Genomic DNA, 26,728 nt, shown 5'->3' with positions numbered 1-26,728 from the left:
TGGCAGCCCCAGTACAAAGAGGTGGAGTTTCAGTATCTGGCACCTTTAAGCTATTAAAACAGGACAATGAATTTGAAAAGAGCTGCAGGAATATAATGAGTAGTAACCATGCTAAGGTAGTTGTGCCTAGCAGTTTAATGTCCCTTCAGTCATCCGTGATTCAGATTGAGCATGCAATTTTTAATAATTGGATACTTCTATTATCAAATTGACTTCATTCTCTTGGTATCCTTTGCTAAAAAGCATACCTAAGTAGGCTAATCCAATGTTTTCAACTAGCTCCCAGTAGTGCATTGCTACTCCTTCAACAAAAGATACCAAAAGAATGGAGCAAATTTGATCATAGAAGTAAATTAAAAAGTTGGTTAAAATTGTATGTATCTGAAATTAAGAAAATTGCGTTTCATGTGCCTTTAAACTTTGTAATTTGACATGACATTCAAAACTTAATATGATTTACTGTGTATATTTTAATCCTATAATATAAAAGGCCAAGTGTGTTTGTCCGAAGCTGTCATGCGCAGTAGAGACAGTACGAGGACAAACACACCTGGCCTTACCTGACAATTCATGGCATGCTATTTGCGGCAAAAGTGGGCGTGGTCGGGTGGGAGCGTGGGCATGGCCGGCGGGAGCGTGGGCATGACTGGACGGGACCGGGCATGGACAAGGGCGTGACCGGGCATGGTGGGGGGGCGTGACCGGGCGCGGTCGGCGCAACAGAGAGGGGAGAGAAATAGAAAGAGAGGGGGAGAGACAAAAAGAGATAGGAAAGAACTAAAGAGAGGGGGCAGAGCAGAAGAGAGGGGAAAGTGCAGAAGAGAGGGGAGAGAGAGCACAAAAGAGAGGGGAGAGAGACAGAGCAAAAGAGAGGGGGGAGAGATAGAGCAAAAGAGAGGGGGGAGAGAGAGAGCAAAAGAGAGGGGGGAGAGAGGGGGGGAGAGAGAAAGCAAAAGAGAGGGGGGAAAGAGAGAGCAAAATAGAGGGATGGAGAGAGAGAGCAAAAAAAAAAGGAGAGAGAGACAGAGCAAAAGAGAGGGGGGAGAGAGAGAGCGCAAAAGAGAGGGGGGAGAGAGAGCGCAAAAGAGAGGGGGAGAGAGAGAACGCAAAAGTGGGGGAGAGAGAGAGCGCAAAAGAGAGGGGAGAGAGAGAGCGCAAAAGAGAGGGGGTGAGAGAGAGCGCAAAAGAGGGGGAGAGAGAGAGCACAAAAGAGAGGGGGAGAGAGAGAGCTCAAAAGAGGGGGGGGGGAGAGAGCGCGCAAAAGAGGGGGGAGAGAGAGAGATTGCAAAAAGAGGGGAAGAGAGAGAGCGCAAAAGAGGGGGGGGAGAGAGAGAGCACAAAAGAGAGAGAGAACACAAAAGAGAAGGGGAGAGAGAGTGTAAAAGAGAGGGGGGAGAGAGAGCGCAAAAGAGAAGGGGAGAGAAAGCGAAAGAGAGCGGGGAGAGAAATGGGACCGGGCATGGACAAGGGCGTGACCGGGCATGGTGGGGGGCGTGGCCGGGAGCGGTCGGCGCAACAGAGAGGGGAGAGAAATAGAAAGAGAGGGGGAGAGACAAAAAGAGATAGGAAAGAACTAAAGAGAGGGGGCAGAGCAGAAGAGAGGGGAAAGTGCAGAAGAGAGGGGAGAGAGAGCACAAAAGAGAGGGGAGAGAGACAGAGCAAAAGAGAGGGGGGAGAGATAGAGCAAAAGAGAGGGGGGAGAGAGAGAGCAAAAGAGAGGGGGGAGAGAGAAAGCAAAAGAGAGGGGGGAAAGAGAGAGCAAAATAGAGGGATGGAGAGAGAGAGCAAAAAAAAAAGGAGAGAGAGACAGAGCAAAAGAGAGGGGGGAGAGAGAGAGCGCAAAAGAGAGGGGGGAGAGAGAGTGCAAAAGAGAGGGGGAGAGAGAGAACGCAAAAGTGGGGGAGAGAGAGAGCGCAAAAGAGAGGGGAGAGAGAGAGCGCAAAAGAGAGGGGGTGAGAGAGAGAGCAAAAGAGGGGGAGAGAGAGAGAGCACAAAAGAGAGGGGGGAGAGAGAGAGCTCAAAAGAGAGGGGGGAGAGAGCGCGCAAAAGAGGGGGGAGAGAGAGAGATTGCAAAAAGAGGGGAAGAGAGAGAGCGCAAAAGAGGGGGGGAGAGAGAGAGCACAAAAGAGAGAGAGAACACAAAAGAGAGGGGGAGAGAGAGTGTAAAAGAGAGGGGGGGGAGAGAGAGCGCAATAGAGAAGGGGAGAGAAAGCGAAAGAGAGCGGGGAGAGAAAACAAAAGAGAGGGGGGAGAGGGAGCAAAAGAGAGGGGGGAGAGAGAGAGAGCAAAAGAGAGGTGGAGCGAGAGAGAGCACAAAAGAGAGAGGGGGGAGAGAGCGCAAAAGAGAGGGGGGAGAGAGCGCAAAAGAGAGGGGAAGAGAGCACAAAAGAGAGGGGGAGAGAGAGCAAAAGAGAGGGGGGGGAGAGAGAGCAAAAGAGAGGGGGGAGAGAGAGACCAAAAGAGAGGTGGAGCAAGAGAGAGCGCAAAAGAGAGGGGGGAGAGAGCGCAAAAGAGAGGGGGAGAGAGCACAAAAGAGAGGGGGAGAGAGAGCAAGGGGTGGGACCGCTGTAATGTAAAAAATGGCCCGTGTGAACGGGCTTTAGGACTAGTATATATATAATTTACTGAATTTATAATATAAAAATAATTTTGCTGTGTAATTTAAATGAACTTTTTTTGCATACTTTAAGTACAAATTGTAATGTGTATTATTAATACAATTTACTGTAAATGCTTACATTTAAATGCTTACTTTAATTTTAAATTTTAAACTGCTAATTTTATTTATCACGTTACTATAGTATATGTGTCTTACACAAAAATGTAGGTTACACCCCTCAGCAAGATAACCTTTGGATATGTTTAGAAACTCTTACTTAAAGGGACAGTCTAGTAAAAAATAAACTTTCATGATTTAGATAGGGCATGTAATTTTAAGCATCTTTCCATTTTACTTTTATCAGCAATTGTGCTTTATTCTCTTGGTATTCTTAGTTGAAAGCTAAACCTAGGTAGACTCATATGCTAATTTCTAAGCCCTTGAAGGCCACCTCTTATCTGAATGCATTTTAATATTTTTTTGAAAACTAGAGGGCGTTAGTTCACGTGTGCCATATAGACAACATTGTGCTCACGCCCGTGGAGTTACCTAGGATTCAGCACTGGTTGGCTAAAATGCAAGTCTGTCAAAAAAAACCTGAGATAATGGGCAGTCTGCAGAGACTTAGATACAAGGTAATCACAGAGGTAAAAAGTATATTACTATAACAGTGTTGGTTATGCAAAACTGGGGAATAAATGATAAAGGGATTATCTATCTTTTTAAAAAATAAAATTCTGGTGTAGACTGTCCCTTTAAGCGAAGAGCTTTTGAGGATAGAGCCTTTAGGGCTTTCTGGTCTGGCGAGATTATCTAAGAAGTCTCTGCAATACTGCAAGGTCCTTCAAACTATTTTAGAAAGGCAAATTTTAGCTTAAGAGCTGTTTATTTTGCTATTTGTTCTGAATGTAACGAGAGGCGCATAGAGTACAATTTAATACTAAAAAAAAAAAAGGTTTTGTGTGATTTCTCTCTATTCAGGTGAATTTATGATAATCTGGCCCCTAGCTTTACCTCCTAAATTATTTAGCAAAGGGAGCTCATGTTAAATAATTATTCTGATATCCTAGAGCAGGGGTCAGCAAGCTCAGGCATCCAGATGTTTTGGAACTACATTTCCCATGATGCTGAGACACTCTTTAGGCTATCTGAGCATCATGGGAAATCTAGTTTCAAAACATCTGAGGGCCCAAGTTTGCTGACTCCTGTCATAGATACAAGGACTCATTTATTAAGACTAAATTTACCCTTTAGTGAATCAGCACTAAAATAGAGAGATATTCCTCACTGGAAACTTCTTTAAATTGCTAGTGAATCTAGAAAACTGTAGCTCACAGACATATCTCTAAATCATATTATAAAATTATAAGCAGCCCTGAAAAGCCCAGATAGATATTCTGCCCATACTATTTACAGCCATTCCAAGAAGTTATACATTTTTTACCTCTCTGATTTATGGGGTCCTTGGCCACATACGCCACATAATCAATGGTGTCCTGTCATGGAAACAAAAAGAGTTAGTCATGTTGTCTATTTTTAATCTAAGAGCCAATGAGAAGTTGGAACTTACCGTGTCCCCTCCTGAGGCAAAGGAGATGGCCTGCATGTGATGATTGGCTATAACCTAAAAATGCAATACATACATGTATATCAATAAAGCTTCTGAATATTATTGTAATTCAAATGGTGCTAAAATGGATATAAAGAGAGACCAAAAAATACTTTAATGTGTGGACATTACATTATTGTACTACTGCTTGCATATATCTATGTGTTTAACCCCTGCATATTGTTAAAATCAGCTCCAGAACAGCAATGCACTACTGGGAGCTAGCTGAATTAGGTGAGGCATATGTGATGTGAAGCTGCCAATCAGCAGCTAGTTCCCAGTAGTTTATTACTGATCTTTAGCCTACCTATGTATGCTTATCAACAAAGGATAACAAGGGAACAAAGTACATTTGATAATAAAAGTAAAGTCTCTTAAAATTGCATGTCCGATGTTCTATCTGATGCAAGAAAGTTTTATTTGATGCCTCTTTAAATATTGTTTTACTGCATGCAATAGATATTAGTAAAAGTTAAAACAAAATAGAAGTGCAAAAAGAAAAATAATAAACTGCAGGAAAAGGGACAATGAAATGATTGATCAGTTTTTCTCCATAAATTTAATTTAAAACATGAAGAAAACATATCTACAAGATACCAACAGTTGAAACGTGCAACGACAGAGGAGACTATCAGAAGGGAAGATAATGCTGGACCAGCAGACTAAGAAGGCGAGGCCTGGTCAGTGCCGGCTGAGCCTGGTCAGTTGGTGAGAGGGGCTGGGCCTGGTCAGTTGGTGAGAGGGGCTGGGCCTGGTCTGTTGGTGAGAGGGGCTGGGCCTGGTCAGTTGGTGAGAGGGGCTGGGCCTGGTCAGTTGGTGAGAGCGGCTGGGCCTGGTCAGTTGGTGAGAGGGGCTGGGCCTGGTCAGTTGGTGAGAGGGGCTGGGCCTGGTCAATTGGTGAGAGCGGCTGGGCCTGGTCAATTGGTGAGAGCGGCTGGGCCTGGTCAGTTGGTGAGAGGGGCTAGGCCTGGTCAATTGGTGAGAGCGGCTGGGCCTGGTCAGTTGTTGAGAGGGGCTGGGCCTGGTCAGTTGGTGAGAGGGGCTGGGCCTGGTCAATTGGTGAGAGGGGCTGGGCCTGGTCAGTTGGTGAGAGGGGCTGGGCCTGGTCAGTTGGTGAGAGGGGCTGGGCAGCCTGGAGAGCAGTATTTTTTTCATGTATCAATTTGGTTTCTGGGATGAGCAGCAATTATCGGTCGTAAACAGTGCCATTGTGAGGAAATGAAGATCAAATATGGTAAGAGTTTTACGCAGCTTAGCTGTAAGATTGTAATAATTTTGATTTAAAAACAATAAAATGGCCGATCTCATTATGCAATATTGAATAAGAATTTCAGAACGATTGAAATCGAGAACTACATTTTTAAATACATAAATATATATATTTATTTACATATGAAAATAAACATAATTGTCATGAAAGAATAACCAGCAGAGCTGTATATAGCAGAAATAAAGCATCAGATAAAAACTAGAAATAATAAAACAAACAAGTGCTCTATCTACTGGTTAAAATGTAAACTGCAGTCATTGCATATAGTGGGTGCTGCACATCACTATTCCTTCTTTACAAACTGTACATCATTACATAACATTCCTTTATGTAAGTGCATCTGCAGTTGTTTCACCTATTGGTCAGCAGATAAATTAACCTTTGCTCTTCAATGTGCTAGAGCTTATAGAGAAAGAATAAAAAACAAAAAACAAGAAGGAGCACCGGCTACTGGTTGTATAATTAAAAAGTCTTACTTTATTTCACCTTAATATTAAAATCCTTATTAGGGCACAACATGGAAAATATGTACAAGGGTTGGTCAGCAGGTAGCAACTGACATGTTTCGGCTCCAAACCGTAATCATACGCTTATAGAGCCCTCATGTTCGCTACATGGCCACATTAGACATCACATGACACTACTTTGTGACAGCTGTATTCTCAACAGACCAAATCTATGGCTCTGTCCTCTGCAGCCCCCTCATGTCAGCAATATCCCAATTTAAAAAATGCATTATAAATTTAAAAGAGAAATAAGCAGCACTGCCTAAGACCGGAACAGCATAACAGCTGCTATTTGGCAGGAGTGTTTATGTGATACATAGTTGCAATACTGCTGCCATAGAATGTTAACTACACCCTCCTGAGCTCACTTAAGATTATTATTTGACAAGGAAGGCTAAGAGATAATAGAAATAATATGGAAAGTTATTTACAATTGTACGTTCTAAATGAATTATGAACATCTCATTTCTACTTGACTGTCCCTTAATAGGGACATCAAATTGCAAATTTAAAATGTTCTAATGTGTTAGTGATGTGCAAGCAATTGTGTAATAATAAAATGATGTATGTGTTTAACTCCTGCAAAGAGGTTAAACACATTGTTAAAGTCATCTACAGAGCAGCAATGAACTACTGGGAGCTAGCTGAACGCATATGATGAGCCAATGACAAGAGGCCTATTTGCAAAGCCACCAATCAACAGCTATTTCCCAGTAGTTCATTGCTGCTCCAGAGCCAACGTAGGTATGCTTTTCAACAATGGATACCATAAGAAAAAAGTTAATTCGACAATAGAACATTAAAAAGTCTCTTAAAACTAAATGATCTACCTGAACCATGAAAGTTTCATTTTGGAGAGGGGAGAGGGAGAGGGAGAAAGAGAGAGAGAGAGAGAGAAAGAGAGAGAGAGAGAGAGAGAGAGAGAAAGAGAGAGACATAACAAACTAAAGGTACAGCACCTCAGAGTGCTTTACACCCTCCAATTGTACAAATAGATTAAAATGTCCACATCACCACCTTTCCCCAAATGACATAAAACTTTATTCCAGCATCAGGTACAAAAATAAGCTTTACCTGGTATTTGAAAGAAGCTTAGTTTTTTGTACCTGATGCTCAGATTTGATATCATCATTTGGAGAAAGCTGGCGCTGCAGATATTTTCATATAGTTGTTCAGAAAGGCAACACATACAGGGTCACTTCTAACTTTGTCTTCAACATCAGCTCCAGCAGGACTGGACTGGGACCAAAAAATAGGCCCAGGCATTCAAACGCAGAGCAGTCCACATTAGAGCTCTGTCAACTAGGTAGCCATAATACACCAGATCTCTTGTCCTCCAGCATCTGTGCTTAAATGGACATTATACACTAATTTTCTTTGCATAAATGTTTTGTAGATGATTTATATAGCCCATAAAGTTTTTTTTTTAAAATGTATAGTTTTGCTTATTTTTAAATAACATTATTCTGATTTTCAGACTCCTAACCAAGCCCCAAAGTTTTAGGAGAATACCAATGTATACCTACACCAGCTTGCTTCTGTTTGTGCAAAGGAAGGGGGAGGGGGGGAGTGTCTGATATTTCCCACTTGCAGTGGGTGTTCCAGTAACCTTTTAAACAAAGCTAAACTGGAAGCTTCTAAGTAAGTTTTTAAACGGTTTTATACTGGATTTTTAGATCAGTATCTGTGCATATTCTTCTTTATAGTAGTGTCTATTACATGCAGTTATTTGAAAATTAGTATATACTGTCCCTTTAACAGCCAGACAGAAAATGTAGATTGTAACAGCTTTCCTATTGTTACTCATATTAAGAGAGGGTGGTATATAGCAGTAAGGCCCATATAAGAGCACGGCTCACCAGGCATTTGCCCTGTATGCACTATGGACAGTCCGGGCCTGGGCACCAGTGCACTTCTGGAGCTAGAAGACCTGTATTCCTATAATACAATCATGGTCATTAAAATTTTACATACATTTTTAAACCTGTAGAAATGAAGTGCCAAAGAAAATAAAAATAAACACTGGGTGTGACACAAGGGAGAAGTCAGCCAGCCTTTTTTATAAAACAAAACCAAAACATTTCTCTTGGCCCCAATTAAATCAAAATGAAATACAATGCTGCAATAAACTTAAGGATGCATTTAATAAAACTGAGTATAATATGAAATTCACTAACACCGGGTGCCCACAGAGAAAAGCCAATATATTTTCAAAATTACAACATTCAGTCACTTTGAATACACTTTTGGGAAAAATGTAATCAACTTGTTTTAGGAATAACAATGTCTGACTAAACAATAGTGGCTTCTATTGTTTTTACCCAAAATCATATGATTAAAGGGATAATATAGTCATGCAAGTTACTAGTAAGATTTTGTTTTATTCAAAGCTGCTACAGCAACACCCATTCAAATTGGCTGGAGTCTCTCCCACCCTCAGTGGGAGTTGATTATTTACTGGAACAGAAATCTGTATCACACATAGGAAAAATCTCTATTAGAACATGTTGCATTTTAACATAGTCTTCTTTTATACAAAAATATTTTGATTTTGAAAATAACAGAAAGCACAACCTGTCCATAAGGTCCAATTGTTCACTGGTTAATAAGCAGGACTCCCACTGCTTTATTGGCAAACAGTAACACACAACACACGCATATTTGTTTTTTCATATTCCTCGATGCACGGCTACCGAATCAGAATAGTGGTAATATGGTAATCGAAACGTAATACGAATATCGTTTTTGATTGGTTAAGAGTTGCTTAAAGAAGATGTATCCTGGAATTGTGACGTTATCTATGATTAAGCGCTCTGTGTAGCGTGAAAAGCATAAGATGGACATTTTGTGTCTCCCGTGTCCGTTTTAATATTTCAATAAACATTGGATTTCTGAGCTTCTTGGAGTGCAGCATTCTTTCTACGTGCTCAAGTACTGGCCGTTTGTTCCACCGCTTATTGCTGGCACCCCGTGACCTAGAACTTCAGTTTAGCCCTGTGTCTGTGATCTGTTGCCGGGATCTATGGAATTTTACCTGCGAGTGGCCAGACATCTCCCTTAGAAAGTAATGGAGCTCAGCTCACTGGAAAGCGAGCAAAAGTAAGCAGGGTGCAGGGCCAGGGGCTACATTTTAAAAATTAAATCCTACAGCCAATACAAATCAGATCACTCTGCTATCATTGTATATTATCTTATAATGGCTTCTATTTTCGTATGTGTTTTTCTATAAGGGCAGTTTTGCATATTTTTGACACAACCTCAATCTCACACCATGTAGATTGCAGGAAAAACAGAGGGAACATTTTTACAGCATACACCAGAGCTGGTGCAGAAATTTCAGCTACACCCTTTGTACAGCCCTTTAGTAAAGGAAGGGAAACTCACTATTCTCATCAAATAAACTTTGAATTTTGTATTATGAATACGAATTTTACTTTTTTTTTTTTTTTGCATGTGCAGTGTCATTTTATTACATTTTGTACTTTGCACCTTCAATTGTTTCTTTGCTATGTAATTTCAGTACAAATTTTAATTTTTCCATAAAATATGATTTTTTGCAGAAAAGAAACTCTTTACAATATGATTGAACAATACCAATTTTTTTACTGCTTATTTTTTTTTTCATTTTATATCATTTTTATATTACGGTTTTCCTATTGTAACATTTGCATCGCTTTTATATACTTAAAAGCAGGGAACACACTTTGTGAACACACCTCTCAAGTTAAAAACGGCCTTTATAGATTTAGGACATGGGCTTCCTACTACTGTTGCGATTTATTATAGGATCTTACAAGCCCGGAGAGCTTTATAGAACCGGGCCCTTAGTTTGTTGCTTGCAGTGACTCTGTAGACTATGGAGGGGCATTTACTTACAAGGCCAGGTCATTTTAGGTTCAGCACCCTGGATAGCCCTTGCTTATTGGTGACTTCATTCAGCCAACCAATAAGCAAGCGTAACCCAGTTTCTGAACCAAAAATGGGCAGAATCCTAAGCTTTACATTCCTGATTTTTAAATAAAGATAGCAAGAGAACAAAGAAAAATTGTTATTAGAAGTAAATTAGAAAGATATTTAAAATTGTATGCTCTATCTGAATCATTAAAGAACATTTTTGGATTTAGTATCCCTATAAGTGCTATTAAAAGCATTGGCAATGCAGTGGAATTTAGCATGTGTATCATTTTCCAGGTACACACCTTTAAAAAGAACCTGAGCTGTAATGATTGATCTTTCATATGTTTGCTGTTCATGGCCTTGGTCCAGTGTTTTATACTAAATGTGAAAGGAGTCCTGATACTGACCTGCCGACTTGTTGGGATACTCAGGTTCAGTCCTTCTATGGATATATTTACAGCAATGCTTATCCCAGCAAAGTGAAGGTTACTACGGCCCAAAATAGATGCAAGAGATTTATTTGGTGCCTATAGCAGAAAGAGAATAGAATAATTAAGATAGTATCCTGCAGCTGAAAGATCCTGTCGTGAGGAAGCCTGGCCTTCTTAGTGATCTCCAGGAAAATGTCTCACCTTCTTCTTCCAGGTTCCTCGCACCCCAGGTACAGACTCGTACAGCCTGTTGATGGCTTCTCTATGACATAAAGACATGATAATAATTTTAAATATACAGTGGGGCAAAAAAGTATTTAGTCAGCCACCAATTGTGCAAGTTCTCCCACTTAAGAAGATGAGAGAGGCCTGTAATTTTCATCATAGGTATACCTCAACTATGAGAGACAAAATGTGGAAACAAATCCAGACAATCACATTGTCTGATTTGGAAAGAATTTATTTGCATATTATGGTGGAAAATAAGTATTTGGTCACCTACAAACAAGCAAGATTTCTGGCTCTCACAGACCTGTATCTTCTTCTTTAAGAGGCTCCTCTGTCCTCCACTCATTACCTGTATTAATGGCACCTGTTTGAACTTGTTATCAGTATAAAAGACACCTGTCCACAACCTCAAACAGTCACACTCCAAACTCCACTATGGTGAAGACCAAAGAGCTGTCGAAGGACACCAGAAACAAAATTGTAGACCTGTACATGTACATGAAAGAATGAATGGGGCCATGTATCGTGAGATTTTGAGTGCAAACCTCCTTCCATCAGCAAGGGCATTGAAGATGAAACGTGGTTGGGTCTTTCAGCATGACAATGATCCCAAACACACCGCCCGGGCAATGAAGGAGTGGCTTTGTAAGAAGCATTTCAAGGTCCTGGAGTGGCCTAGCGAGTCTCCAGATCTCAACCCCATAGAAAACCTTTGGAGGGAGTTGAAAGTCCGTGTTGCCCAGCGACAGCCCCAAAACATCACTGCTCTAGAGGAGATCCGCATGCAGGAATTGGCAAACATACCAGCAACAGTGTATGACAACCTTGTGAAGACTTACAGAAAATGTTTGACCTCTGTCATTGCCAACAAAGGATATATAACAAAGTATTGAGATGAACTTTTGATATTGACCAAATACTTATTTTCCAACATAATTTGCAAATAAATTCTTTCCAAATCAGACAATGTGATTGTCTGGATTTGTTTCCACATTTTGTCTCTCATAGTTGAGGTATACCTATGATGCAAATTACAGGCCTCTCTCATCTTCTTAAGTGGGAGAACTTGCACAATTGGTGGCTGACTAAATACTTTTTTGCCTCACTGTATATAAGAGACATACAGATAGATAAACTGATTGATACATTACAGTCCTAATATGGTGTCATGCCACCTATTTTTTTAACTGGTCTTTATTTACTACAAGAGCACAAAGACAACAATGAAAATGTTACACACAAAGTATAGTAAGACAGTTCACATGATGAAATATACTCTTTTCTATCCTCATTTTCTTAACAATTAACATTAAAGGGACATGAAAACAAAAAAAATGTCTTCCATGATTCAGATAGAGAATTCAATTTTAAATAATATTCAATTTTTTTTCTTTTATCTAATTTGCTTCATTCTTTAGATATCTTTGTTGAAGAAATTTAAATGCACATGGGTGAGCCAATCACATGAGGCATCTATGTGCCGCCACCAATCAGCAGCTTCTGAGCCTATCTAGATATGATTTTCAACAAAGGGTATCAAGAGAATGAAGCACAATAGTTAAATAGAAGTAAATTGGAAAGTTGTTTAAAATTGCATGCCCTTTCTAAACAATGAAAGAAAAAAAAATTGGGTTTCATGTCCCTTTAAGCGTACAAAATCTTCAAAACTATGAAACTAAGAAAGAAAAGAAAAACTTGCTTCTCTCCATGATCCTACCTAGACATGACCAACTTGATGAACAACAAACAGTTATAGGCATTAAAGGTTTTGTTGACCCTTGCCATCAAATATGTTGGAGCAGACTGCATCAGCACTATCTCCAAACTCAAAACTAATTGGCTCCTTCCAGCTATGGTACCAATTTAGCTGCCAATTTTAATTAGCTGGCAAGTATAAAAGACTGGTTGGGTCATAATAAATGTGTTTTGTATAACATTAGAACACACATATTAAAGGGACAGTATACTATAAAATTGTTTTTCCCTTAATGTGTTTCCAATTACTTTTTACCAGCTACAGAGTATAAAATGTATGAGATTTTCTTTTTTAAGACTTGTTTGTGTATATGAATTAGCTGATTTTGTGTTTTGAAGTCACAATCTAATAAAATGGGTTGAGCTTGTAGGTATAATCAGATCTCATTACTTTATCACATTGTGTACATATACCTACTTCTTTATCTTATATCTGTCCATAAACCAATCACCAATACTTGGAGAGAACAATGGAAAATTAACTTTTTATTACCTTATCTCTTCTATACCCAACTGGGAGTGTAATTTCTTCTACTAGCTGTGTTAACACAGCTTGGCCTTGAGGCCAAAAACTTTCAGGATGGGTGTGGATACCACAGGCTAAATAAACTATTTCAAATGCCAATATAAGGGTAATGGAAATACTTGTAAACAATTTAATTCACTCCAGCAGGTAAAGTGAATCGTTGGGAACAAATTAAAGGGGAGAACATTTTTGAGTAAACTGTCCATTTAAGTAAAGCATATTTGCTCATTTGATTAGAGTGTTTATAATGGGAGAATATCCGATTAAGTCATTTGCATTATTGTACCCTAATCGCATTCCCATGTTTGTAATCTTTAAATGAGACCACATGTTTGAATGCATAGTCCCACTATCCCCAAACAGATATAAATTTGTATAGCTTTGAGAGTTGTGTTCTATTATTTACCTTGTTACTTGAGTCCGTGTATTAAAATCCAGGGACCTCATGGACCGTTGAACTTCAATGCACCCCATGTACTAGAGGGAGACAAAATAAGTGACACAGTGACAAACAACAAAGTAAATAGCTTGTTCTAAAGCTAGCCACGACCCAACAGCAGCCTCTATAAGCACAGAATGTAGTGTATCAGGCTGGTTCCACCTAAAAATGACCAACTAGAAATACCAAGCAATTTCCCTCTGAACAAGAGACATGGCAGTTCCAAAGATATGTTTCAGCCTTCTATGTCCCTCCTAAGTGAGGTACATTCATATACCTCTAGGTACATTGGGCAACAGGTGCACATCTGAATTTCCTCTCTCTCACCCTTGGGGGGAACTAATCCTCAAGGATCATAATTAGCATACATAAAAAGAATGAAGAGCTCAACTAGAGAACAAGAACAATTATACAAGTTTGTTGTATATCTAGTCAATATCCCAAGTGCAGCCAAAATGTGCCTTTCACAGAGAGAAAATGTCCTGCAATATCTCAGACTAGATACACCTAAAGAAGACGTCCATCCACAAAATACCAGCAAATCTCCATCTGAACAAAAGACATGGGCAAGACAAATATGTGGGGCCCTCAGCCCAGTCCCCTTATTCCCCTCCTTCTGTATGCAATGCCTCCTGTATGTCCCACCCCTGTCCTAACATTCAGTGTGCCCTATATAAAGAATAACACTAGATATAACAACTTCTGATACCATAAAACCTTCTTCAGAAACTAACCTAAATACAGGATATACAGTGAAGGCCACCTATACTAGGTGTTGCTGGTGTTCTATTGACTTTCATTGGCCTCAAATTTCAAAACTCAAGAAAAAACACGCCACATGGTTCTTCTAGTGGGTTGGAAAATACATCACAGTTACTAAGGGGATAGTCTAATGTATATTAGTAAATGCTTTAATTACAGCATGTAATCATTACATTACTAATCCTAGTTTACTATGGCTTTAACCCAGAACATGGTTAAATACATAGGTAAAGTTCCTCTCAGGAATTACAACCTTGCAGCTCCCAAGCAGAAAACTGCTGGTGATTAGCTAATTAGAACCTGAGGTTCCCAAGCAGGAATTTGCCTATGAGTTTAACTCCTTTCTTGGGGTTAAACACATAGGGGCCAATTTATCAATGTCTGTCCGACATGATACGCTGTAGAGTATCATATTCGACAGACATTACTAAATGCCGACAGCAGGTCTGCATGGCAACCATGGGGGCAACCAAAGATCAAACTGTTTTCCAATTTGCCTAGAAAGGTAAGGTTGCACCTCACTGACAAGACCCAAAGAAGGCTGACACAACTGTCTGTGATTGCTGTCTATCATTCTTAGGGGAGTGCTGGGATTTTGGGTATGGTCATCTTTTAAAAGTAGGCACTGACTAATATACTACGGGAAAGTTATTTTCTGTTAAAGACACATTCTGGGCAAAAATACCTAAAATGATGACTAGTTCTGGCTAGATTATCTAACAAGTCTTGTCAGTACTGCAAGGCCCACAAATGCATTCAGAAAGACACATTGTAGCTTGAAAGCTGTTTATCTCGTTATGCAGAGTTCAGGATGTGTAGGAGAGACGCACGCATTACAACATAATGTCAATAAAAAAACATTTTGTGTGGTTTCTCTCCGGGCCAGCCCCTGTCTGTCCAGCCAATGATAAATCTGATGAATCTAAATCATCATGAAGTATTGGAGGAATTAAAAATACTTTAATGGTTATTTTCGATAAGAAATCATTAGATATGTTTTTCTATAGGAACAACCTCATAATGAGTTAGAATCAGTAATGTAAAAATTACATGCTCTAACAAATTAGCCCTTAAAAAACAAATTGCAGCAACCAAAAGCAAACTTTAATTTTTATTTGAAGATACTGAATAAGACATTTAATGGGAAGCAACTCACCAGTCTTTTAGGAGATTAGGATTATATAATATCAAAGATAAAGATTGTGGTGGTTTTTAAAGTTAAAGGGGCAGTCAAGTCCCCAAAAAACTTTCATGATTTAAATAGGGAATGTCATTTTAAACAACTTTCCAATTTACTTTTATCACCAATTTTGCTTTGTTTTTTTCGTAGTCTTAGTTGAATGCTTATTCTAGGAGGTTCATATGCTAATTTCTATAGATAATATTCAATAGATAATATTGAGCTCATGCACGTGAAGTTACCCTGGAGTGAGAACTGATTGGCTAAAATGCAAGTCTGTCAAAAAACTGAAATAAGGGGGCAGTTTGCAGAAGCTTAGATACAAGATAATCACAGAGGTAAAAAGTGTATTTCTATAACAGTGTTGGTTATGCAAAACTGGTTCTGGTGTTGACTGTCCCTTTAAAAGCCTTTTTTCAAGATAAGAATTCTCCTATGTTATACTACAGAACCAATTCACTAAGTTGTGGGGAGAGAGCTTGTACTATAGTACATTTTATTATATAATATCACAGGATCTGTAGATTTGCTGGACAGACTTCTAAATTGTTAGCAAATCTAGGGCACCAAATGCATTTTGCCTTTAGTTTTTCATGTATAGCAACTCACATCAATTTTACCATACTTCATCCTGTTATCCATCTGCCTCTTTCTGAATAGTGCTTAAGCTTTCAGATGTAATTAATGTGACTGAGCAGTAGGTTTGAAAGAAACCAGACTCTTTGTAAGAGACATTAACCTACCCCTCTGGGAATCAAAGCAGGAGGTTTAAATCACATTCTCAGTGTTCATCCTAATTGTCATCCCCAATCCCTGTTAATATTTCACAAAGGAAGAAAAGATGGTAGAATAAGAGGGCATGTTCTCTAAACAGAAGCAAGAAGTCTCAATATGGCAGAAACAATACATTGCACATGTGAGGGATTCTTGGAGCGCTTATCTGCTGTAGTTATTCTTTGTTAGTAAGGACATCATTCATTTGCATAAACAGAGGGACCGAAGTGTGGGAGTATAAAACATAGATTTTTGTCAGCAGATAAGAAGAATAGGCCCATGATGTCTGCACTTACTTCCTATAAAGTGTAATGTTAGTTGGTTTGTAAGATAGCCTTTTGTTTATCCCAGTGTTTGACTCCTGCAAAAAGGTATTTGTATCTGTCAGGTTCAGTCACTTTAAACTTTAAATCCAAGGTCAGAGATACTCTGGTTAAAAGCCTTATATAATAAATCATTAATATTACCTGATTTTTTTATGCATTTAAGTGCAGGCGTACATAGCTTGTATGATGCTTCCATTTAGTTATAGGATTCAGTAATGTAAAAGATATTATTTTTGAGATACTTCATGCTTATGATGTCATAAGAAACAATAATTAACCTTCTATTCACTGCCTCTTCAAAACAAAGGAGACATTGGCCAATCAGTGCAAAGCAAAACAAAAAAGAAAAACAATGCATCAGCATTTCTACCAATTAGCAGCAAGAAAGGGTTGAACTGACCAACCAGATAATGGCATACAACAGGATGTTGGCACATACTGCTCTCTTACTGCACTGTCAATTTTTCAAGTGGACGTTTGCAGTCGAAATGTATTAACACATAGGGCGTATCACATGTGTTCTGGCACCAATGCCACCAAATGCATAAACCTGACTTGTATCACAGTAAATTATGGACATGTGCACTTGTAAGGCCTTGTATCCTCATCCCTTTACTTATGTTAGCCCATATTATCTAATAAATGTAATGTCTACAATTTAATCCATCATGAGCTTTATAATTCTACATGTTGCTGTTAGGTAAAGTTGTCCTAACATTCTCCTTGTCACTTAAAGTAAGAGCACTTACCCTGACAATATAGGAGACCCCAGGACCTTGCAGACGATCATCAGGATGCAGCCACCCTTGAGCTGGTTTACTGATGAAGGTACCTTTACGGTTCCACTCCTCAGCTGGAAGTTTATTTGCTTCAGTCCTTGCAGCCTTTCTAACACCCCCTCCTCCACCACCACCCCCTCGCAATCGGTTTATCACCTGCAAAGTGCAAGGTGTAGAGCATACAGGGTCACAAGCACCAAACACAGACCCCAATCCTCCTCCAGCACCTCCAGTCTTGTCCAAGGTCAAATCCTTGCTTGTTCCAGAGGGTGATCTGCTGAGGAATGCAGCTGGGCTGGTGAATTTCCACTGTCCCATTCTGGGTATCATCATACAGAAGGTTGTGGCCACATCCTGCTCCTCTGGGCCCTGTGGATCAGAGAATGGCTGACCCAAAGAGGGTGCCGTTGAAGGAGAACCAGGAGCCACCTGTCCGCTCATGGCTCTAGATGCCAATGGTGGCTGCTCCTCTGCTGAAGTTACAGAGTCGTTACGAAAACGATCATACCTAGATTCAGCCAGCATGCCGTGTGCTGGGAGCCATCCAGAGCATTCACATTAATTGCTCCTCTCTCTCTCTCACTCCCTCCTCCTGCTGCTCTCTCTATTTCCCTCGGGAGGATCCACTCTCACACAATGATGTCATTCTCATATTACTCATGCACCCCCCCTACCACTACACAACATCCCAGCTCAGGTCAGCAAAACCTGCTGTGGGTACCAACACCCTCCCCCTCCACAAGGCTGTGGGACAAGTGCTTTATAAAGAGGGCAGCTATTCACTTACATGTAATACATAAATGTAAGTGTAGTAAACGTGGCATATAATCTCAGATATCTCTCATGTATCATTTAAGGACAACCACTATAAACCCCTTTCAAACTCTGCTTTGTTTGATGACTGTGTATTAGGAAGTTAGAGCTACGTGTGCTGATGTCAGTATATTAGAAGGAGGTGAGAGATATTTGTCATGATTGTGTATTAGAAGCAGGTGAGTGCTCTGTCTCCAAATGTTACTGTAGTGTAGCGGTAGGTGTATGTCCTAATGCTTATGTATTTAAAGGAAATGATATGAAGGAGGAAATATGTCTGTGTATTAGGAAGATATGATCATCCCTCAGTATTATGAGCCCAGATTACTGTGTATTAGGTAGTTAGGTTATGTTAGGTCATTAATTTATTAGAATTAACTGAGATGTCTGTGTTTTGATTGTTATCTATTAGAGATGTGTGTCCTGATATCTGTGCTTTAGTTGAGTGGAGGTACAGGTTATAGAATCTGTGCATGAAGGTGAGAGGTGCATGTCCTGATGTCTGTGTATAAGGGGGCACATTAGTTCATGTATGTGTATTAGAAGAGCATAAGATGTAAATGTCCTAATGTCTGTGTATTATAAGGAGGTGAGAGGTACATGTCATGATATCTCTGTATTAGGAGATGAGAGGTACATTACCTAATGTCTGTGTATTAAGAGGAGGTGAGTGGTACATTAACTGATATATGTGTATTATAAGGAGGTGAGAGGTACATGCCCTGGTGTCTGTGTATTAGGAGATGAGAGATTCATTACCTATATTTGTGTTTTAGGAGGAGGTGAGAGGTACATTGACTGATATCTGTGTATTAGGAGGAAGTGTGAGGTACGTTATATGATGACTGTGTAATAGGAGGAAGTGAGAGTTAAAGTACCTGATATCTTTATATTAGGAGTAGTGTAAGCACATGAGAGGTACATTACCCAATGCCTGTGCTTTAGGAGGGGATGATAAGCACATTACATGATATCTGTGTATTAGGAGGGGATGAAAGACATATTTTCTGATATCTGTGTATTAGGAGGAGGGGAGAGGTGCATGTCCTGGTATCTGTGTATTAGGAGGTACATTTGCTCATAAATGTGTTTTTGAAGTACATGAAAGGTAAATGTCCCGAACCCTGTGTACTTGTGACATGTGAGAGGTCATGATATCTGTGTACTTGTGACATGTGAGAGGTCATGATATCTGTGTACTTGTGACATGTGAGAGGTCATGATATCTGTGTTCTAGTGACATGTGAGAGGTCATGATATCTGTGTACTAGTGACATGTGAGAGGTCATGCTATCTGTGTACTTGTGACATGTGAGAGGTCATGATATCTGTGTACTTGTGACATGTGAGAGGTCATGATATCTGTGTACTAGTGACATGTGAGAGGTCATGATATCTGTGTACTTGTGACATGTGAGAGGTCATGATATCTGTGTACTAGTGACATGTGAGAGGTCATGATATCTGTGTACTGTGTTATCTGTGTACTAGTGACATGTGAGAGGTCATGATATCTGTGTACTTGTGACATGTGAGAGGTCATGATATCTGTGTACATGTGACATGTGAGAGGTCATGATATCTGTGTACTAGTGACATGTGAGAGGTCATGATATCTGTGTACTTGTGACATGTGAGAGGTCATGATATCTGTGTACTAGTGACATGTGAGAGGTCATGATATCTGTGTACTAGTGACATGTGAGAGGTCATGATATCTGTGTACTAGTGACATGTGAGAGGTCATGATATCTGTGTACTAGTGACATGTGAGAGGTCATGATATCTGTGTACTAGTGACATGTGAGAGGTCATGATATCTGTGTACTTGTGACATGTGAGAGGTCATGATATCTGTGTACTTGTGACATGTGAGAAGTCATGATATCTGTGTACTTGTGACATGTGAGAGGTCATGATATCTGTGTACTTGTGACATGTGAGAAGTCATGATATCTGTGTACTTGTGACATGTGAGAGGTCATGATATCTGTGTACTAGTAACATGTGAGAGGTCATGATATCTGTGCACTAGTGCCATGTGAGAGGTCATGATATCTGTGTACTTGTGACATGTGAGAGGTCATGATATCTGTGTACTTGTGACATGTGAGAGGTCATGATATCTGTGTACTAGTGACATGTGAGAGGTCATGATATCTGTGTACTAGTGACATGTGAGAGGTCATGATATCTGTGTACTAGTAACATGTGAGAGGTCATGATATCTGTGCACTAGTGACATGTGAGAGGTCATGATATCTGTGTACTAGTAACATGTGAGAGGTCATGATATCTGTGCACTAGTGCCATGTGAGAGGTCATGATATCTGTGTACTTGTGACATGTGAGAGGTCATGATATCTGTGTACTAGTGACATGTGAGAGGTCATGATATCTGTGTACTAGTGACATGTGAGAGGTCATGATATCTGTGTACTTGTGACATGCGAGAGGTCATGATATCTGTGTACTAGTGACATGTGAGAGGTCATGATATCTGTGTACTTGTGACATGTGAGAGGTCATGATATCTGTGTACTAGTGACATGTGAGAGGTCATGATATCTGTGTACTGTGTTATCTGTGTACTAGTGACATGTGAGAGGTCATGATATCTGTGTACTTGTGACATGTGAGAGGTCATGATATCTGTGTACTAGTGACATGTGAGAGGTCATGATATCTGTGTACTTGTGACATGTGAGAGGTCATGATATCTGTGTACTAGTGACATGTGAGAGGTCATGATATCTGTGTACTAGTGACATGTGAGAGGTCATGATATCTGTGTACTTGTGACATGTGAGAGGTCATGATATCTGTGTACTAGTGACATGTGAGAGGTCATGATATCTGTGTACTAGTGACATGTGAGAGGTCATGATATCTGTGTACTTGTGACATGTGAGAGGTCATGATATCTGTGTACTTGTGACATGTGAGAAGTCATGATATCTGTGTACTTGTGACATGTGAGAGGTCATGATATCTGTGTACTTGTGACATGTGAGAAGTCATGATATCTGTGTACTTGTGACATGTGAGAGGTCATGATATCTGTGTACTAGTAACATGTGAGAGGTCATGATATCTGTGCACTAGTGCCATGTGAGAGGTCATGATATCTGTGTACTTGTGACATGTGAGAGGTCATGATATATGTGTACTAGTGACATGTGAGAGGTCATGATATCTGTGTACTAGTGACATGTGAGAGTTGATGATATCTGTGTACTTGTGACATGTGAGAGGTCATGATATCTGTGTACTAGTGACATGTGAGAGGTCATGATATCTGTGTACTAGTGACATGTGAGAGGTCATGATATCTGTGTACTAGTAACATGTGAGAGGTCATGATATCTGTGCACTAGTGACATGTGAGAGGTCATGATATCTGTGTACTAGTAACATGTGAGAGGTCATGATATCTGTGCACTAGTGCCATGTGAGAGGTCATGATATCTGTGTACTTGTGACATGTGAGAGGTCATGATATCTGTGTACTAGTGACATGTGAGAGGTCATGATATCTGTGTACTAGTGACATGTGAGAAGTCATGATATCTGTGTACTTGTGACATGTGAGAGGTCATGATATCTGTGTACTAGTGACATGTGAGAGGTCATGATATCTGTGTACTAGTGACATGTGAGAGGTCATGATATCTGTGTACTTGTGACATGCGAGAGGTCATGATATCTGTGTACTAGTGACATGTGAGAGGTCATGATATCTGTGTACTAGTGACATGTGAGAGTTGATGATATCTGTGTACTTGTGACATGTGAGAGGTCATGATATCTGTGTACTAGTGACATGTGAGAGGTCATGATATCTGTGTACTTGTGACATGTGAGAGGTCATGATATCTGTGTACTAGTGACATGTGAGAGGTCATGATATCTGTGTACTAGTGACATGTGAGAGTTGATGATATCTGTGTACTTGTGACATGTGAGAGGTCATGATATCTGTGTACTAGTGACATGTGAGAGTTCATGATATCTGTGTACTTGTGACATGTGAGAGGTCATGATATCTGTGTACTAGTGACATGTGAGAGGTCATGATATCTGTGTACTTGTGACATGTGAGAGGTCATGATATCTGTGTACTAGTGACATGTGAGAGGTCATGATATCTGTGTCCTTGTGACATGTGAGAGGTCATGATATCTGTGTACTTGTGACATGTGAGAGGTCATGATATCTGTGTACTAGTGACATGTGAGAGGTCATGATATCTGTGTACTGTGTTATCTGTGTACTAGTGACATGTGAGAGGTCATGATATCTGTGTACTAGTGACATGTGAGAGGTCATGATATCTGTGTACTTGTGACATGTGAGAGGTCATGATATCTGTGTACTTGTGACATGTGAGAGGTCATGCTATCTGTGTACTTGTGACATGTGAGAGGTCATGATATCTGTGTACTAGTGACATGTGAGAGGTCATGATATCTGTGTACTAGTAACATGTGAGTCTGATGCCTGTGTAATTGGAGGAGGTGAGAGTTACATGCCCTGATGCCTGTCTAAAAGAAGGAGATGAGTGATCCACTGTTCTGATGCCTGTGTATTATGAGGAGGTGAGAGTTACATGCCTTGATTCCTGTGTATTAGGAAGAGTTCAGAGTTACGTGCCCTGATGCCTGTCTATTAGGAAGAGATGAGATATGCATGTTCTAATGCTTTTGTATTAGGAGGAGGTGAGAGTTACATGCCTCGATTCCTGTGTATTAGGAAGAGTTCAGAGTTACGTGCCCTGATGCCTGTCTATTAGGAGGAGATGAGATATGCATGTTCTAATGCTTTTGTATTAGGAGGAGGTGAGAGTTACATGCCCTGATGCCTGTCTATAAGAAGGAGATGAACGATGCACTGTTCTGATGCCTGTGTAATAGGAGGAGGTGAGCTTTACATGCCTTGATTCCTGTGTATTATGAGGAGTTGAGAGTTACATGCCCTGATGTCTGTCTATTAGGAGGAGATGAGAGATGCATGTTCTTAGGTCTTTGTATTAGGAGGAGGTGAGTGTTACAGGCCCTGGTGTCTGTCTATTAGGAGGAGATGAGAGATGCATGTTCTTAGGTCTTTGTATTAGGAGGAGGTGAGTGTTACAAGCCCTGGTGTCTGTCTATTAGGAGGAAGAGCAAAGTAAATGTCCGTGCTTTAAGAGAGGGGATCTGGCATGACAAGGGTATATCTCCTGGCATCTCTTTATTAGAAGGTGCATATCTTGGGAACTGTGCATTTAAAGGGATGTGATGTTTACAGATCAGAGGGGGTCTGCTAGTTTTGGGGATCAGGTTACACTTATTTAGAAATATATATTTATATAACGTTAGGTCTCTGCCTTCTTATGAATAATGAACAAACACAACACTCCACCTCCTGAGTTCTCTGACATGTTAACCTTCCAATTACAGATTCCCAGCTGCTGTCTCCATTATCACAGAATGAGGTGGTCACTTTGCTGCAAGAGAGGCCTTTAAGGCACACAGCACAGATGCAGTGCTAAATGTACCAGCATCTGTTTCTTGCCTCCTGAAATAGCAAATACTTTACCTGGCTACAAGATTTTGCATTTCTTTCCCTTTTCTTTAAAGGGACACTGAACCCAAATTTTTTTCTTTTGTGATTCAAATAGAGCATGCAATTTTAAACAACTTTCTCATTTACTCCTATTATCAAATTTCCTTCATTCTCTTGTTATCTTTATTTGAAAAGCAAGCATGTTAGTTTAGAAGCCGGCTGATTTTTCGTGAACAACCTGGGTTGTTCTTGCTGATTGGTGGATAAATTCACTCACCAATAAACAAGTTCTGTCCAGGGTCTGAACCAAAAAATGTCTGGCTCCTTAGCTTAGATGCCTTCTTTTTCAAATAAAGATAGCAAGAATCACGAAAGAAAAAAATTGGGTTCAGTGTCCTTTAAGTTCTATATATCCTGCTAAGCTCTTTTCTCCTTTGAACTATTATTATTCCGTAGATATTTCCTGTTAAAACACTACAAACAATATCACATTTATAGGTTAATATGTAATAATAACATGCTCTAGTGTCTTACAGTATTTTACTTTTGCATAAGTGTTTGCTGCAAACTTACGGCTAGATTACAAGTGGAGAGCTATTTATCGCACCCGCTCGGCACTAACTCCACTAGAAGTACGACGCGCATATTATTCAAAGTAAAACGTTTTCGCTCGTGCTCTAACCTGAAGCGCAAAAAGACGAAGTTAGAATATTGTGACTACGTATTCCCCCATAGAAGTCAATAGAATGCACAAACCTCAAGTGCGCTAACCCGACATGAATATATTAATATTTCACATTCCAATGTTCTTCACATAGAAGAATATGTTCTATTTATTCATAAATACATATTTCTATATATATATGATTGTATTTTGGTAAAATATATATCTGTACATATATATATATAATTATATATAGATATATATAGATATATAGGAATATCTATTTATAAATAGATACATATTTCCCTATGTGAAGAACATTGGAATGTGAAAAATTTACATTAAATACATAGTTAAACGCTTTATGGAATATGAATATTACATACAACTGTACTTTTAAATGTATTTTTGAAGTGTTTTGTGTCGTGTAACAGTTAACTAGAACTCTGAAGTTGCGCTATCCCAATACACATTAAATTAATTTGCACTCATGCGATCACGTTTACTTGTAATACACAGGCTCCTTCCGACGCACACAAACAGACATGATAAACCCAACAGTTAGTGCACCACTTGTAATCTAAACCTTAAAGGGGTTAAATATATAGGCCTAGATTTAGAGTTTTGTCGGTAACGACCCGCGTAGCTAACGCCGGCTTTTTTCTGGCCGCACCATAAAAATAACTCTGGTATTGAGAGTCCACAAAAAGGCTGCGTTAGGCTCCAAAAAAGGAGCGTAGAGCATTTTTAACGCAGCTTCAACTCTCGATACCAGAGTTGCTTACGCAAGCGGCCAGCCTCAAAAACGTGCTCGTGCACGATTCCCCATAGGAAACAATGGGGCTGTTTGAGCTGGAAAAAAACCTAACACCTGCAAAAAAGCCGCGTTCAGCTCCTAACGCAGCCCCATTGTTTGCTATGGGGAAACACTTCCTACGTCTGCACCTAACACCCTAACATGTACCCCGAGTCTAAACACCCCTAGCCTTACACTTATTAACCCCTAATCTGCCGCCCCCGCTATCGCTGACCCCTGCATATTATTTTTAACCCCTAATATGCCGCTCCGTAAACCGCCGCTACTTACATTATCCTTATGTACCCCTAATCTGCTGCCCCTAACACCGCCGACCCCTATATTATATTTATTAACCCCTAATCTGCCCCCCACAACGTCGCCTCCACCTGCCTACACTTATTAACCCCTAATCTGCCGAGCGGACCTGAGCGCTACTATAATAAAGTTATTAACCCCTAATCCGCATCACTAACCCTATAATAAATAGTATTAACCCCTAATCTGCCCTCCCTAACATCGCCGACACCTAACTTCAAACATTAACCCCTAATCTGCCGACCGGAGCTCACCGCTACTATAATAAATGTATTAACCCCTAAAGCTAAGTCTAACCCTAACACTAACACCCCCCTAAGTTAAATATAATTTTAATCTAACAAAATTAATTAACTCTTATTAAATAAATTATTCCTATTTAAAGCTAAATACTTACCTGTAAAATAAATCCTAATATAGCTACAATATAAATTATAATTACATTGTAGCTATTTTAGGATTAATATTTATTTTACAGGCAACTTTGTAATTATTTTAACCAGGTACAATAGCTATTAAATAGTTAAGAGCTATTTAATAGTTACCTAGTTAAAATAATAACAAAATTACCTGTAAAATAAATCCTAACCTAAGTTACAATTAAACCTAACACTATACTATCATTAAATTAATTAAATAAAATACCTACAATTAAACCTAACACTACACTATCAATAAATAAATTAAATACAATTCCTACAAATAACTACAATGAAATAAACTAACTAAAGTACAAAAAATAAAAAAGAACTGTTACAAAAAATAAAAAAATATTTACAAACATAAGAAAAATATTACAACAATTTTAAACTAATTACACCTACTCTAAGCCCCCTAATAAAATAACAAAGACCCCCAAAATAACAAAATGCCCTACCCTATTCTAAATTACTACATTTCAAAGCTCTTTTACCTTACCAGCCCTGAACAGGGCCCTTTGCGGGGCATGCCCCAAGAAATTCAGCTCTTTTGCCTGTAAAAAAAAACATACAATACCCCCCCCCCCCAACATTACAACCCACCACCCACATACCCCTAATCTAACCCAAACCCCCCTTAAATAAACCTAACACTAAGCCCCTGAAGATCTTCCTACCTTGTCTTCACCCTACCAGGTTCACCGATCCGTCCTGAAGAGCTCCTCCGATGTCCTGATCCAAGCCCAAGCGGGGGGCTGAAGAGGTCCATGATCCGGCTGAAGTCTTCATCCAAGCGGGAGCTGAAGAGGTCCATGATCCGGATGAAGTCTTCATCCAAGCGGGAGCTGAAGAGGTCCATGATCCGGATGAAGCCTTCTATCAACGGCATCTTCAATCTTCTTTCTTCTGGATCCATCTTGCAGACCTCCGACACGGAACATCCTCTTCTCCCGACGCCTACTAGCCGAATGACGGTTCCTTTAAGGGACGTCCTCCAAGATGGCGTCCCTCGAATTCCGATTGGCTGATAGGATTCTATCAGCCAATCGGAATTAAGGTAGGAATTTTCTGATTGGCTGATGGAATCAGCCAA

At 39.8% G+C, this 26,728-nt stretch overlaps 1 protein-coding gene across 1 annotated transcript in view; it reads right to left on the bottom strand.

Annotated features, from left to right (window-relative positions):
• Nucleotides 1-17,606, bottom strand: part of SHC2 (SHC adaptor protein 2) — a 40,225-nt gene extending 22,619 nt beyond the window's left edge. The window contains 6 exon segments of the mRNA XM_053700034.1: nt 4,044-4,095; nt 4,170-4,223; nt 10,289-10,408; nt 10,514-10,574; nt 13,228-13,298; nt 17,052-17,606. Coding sequence (XP_053556009.1) covers nt 4,044-4,095; nt 4,170-4,223; nt 10,289-10,408; nt 10,514-10,574; nt 13,228-13,298; nt 17,052-17,606 — 913 coding nt within the window.
• Between the last annotated feature and the right edge of the window lie 9,122 nt (nt 17,607-26,728).

The sequence above is a fragment of the Bombina bombina genome, chromosome 2, assembly GCF_027579735.1.
Source record: "Bombina bombina isolate aBomBom1 chromosome 2, aBomBom1.pri, whole genome shotgun sequence".
NCBI classification, from domain to species: domain Eukaryota; kingdom Metazoa; phylum Chordata; class Amphibia; order Anura; family Bombinatoridae; genus Bombina; species Bombina bombina.
This window is presented reverse-complemented; position numbering and strand designations above follow the sequence as displayed.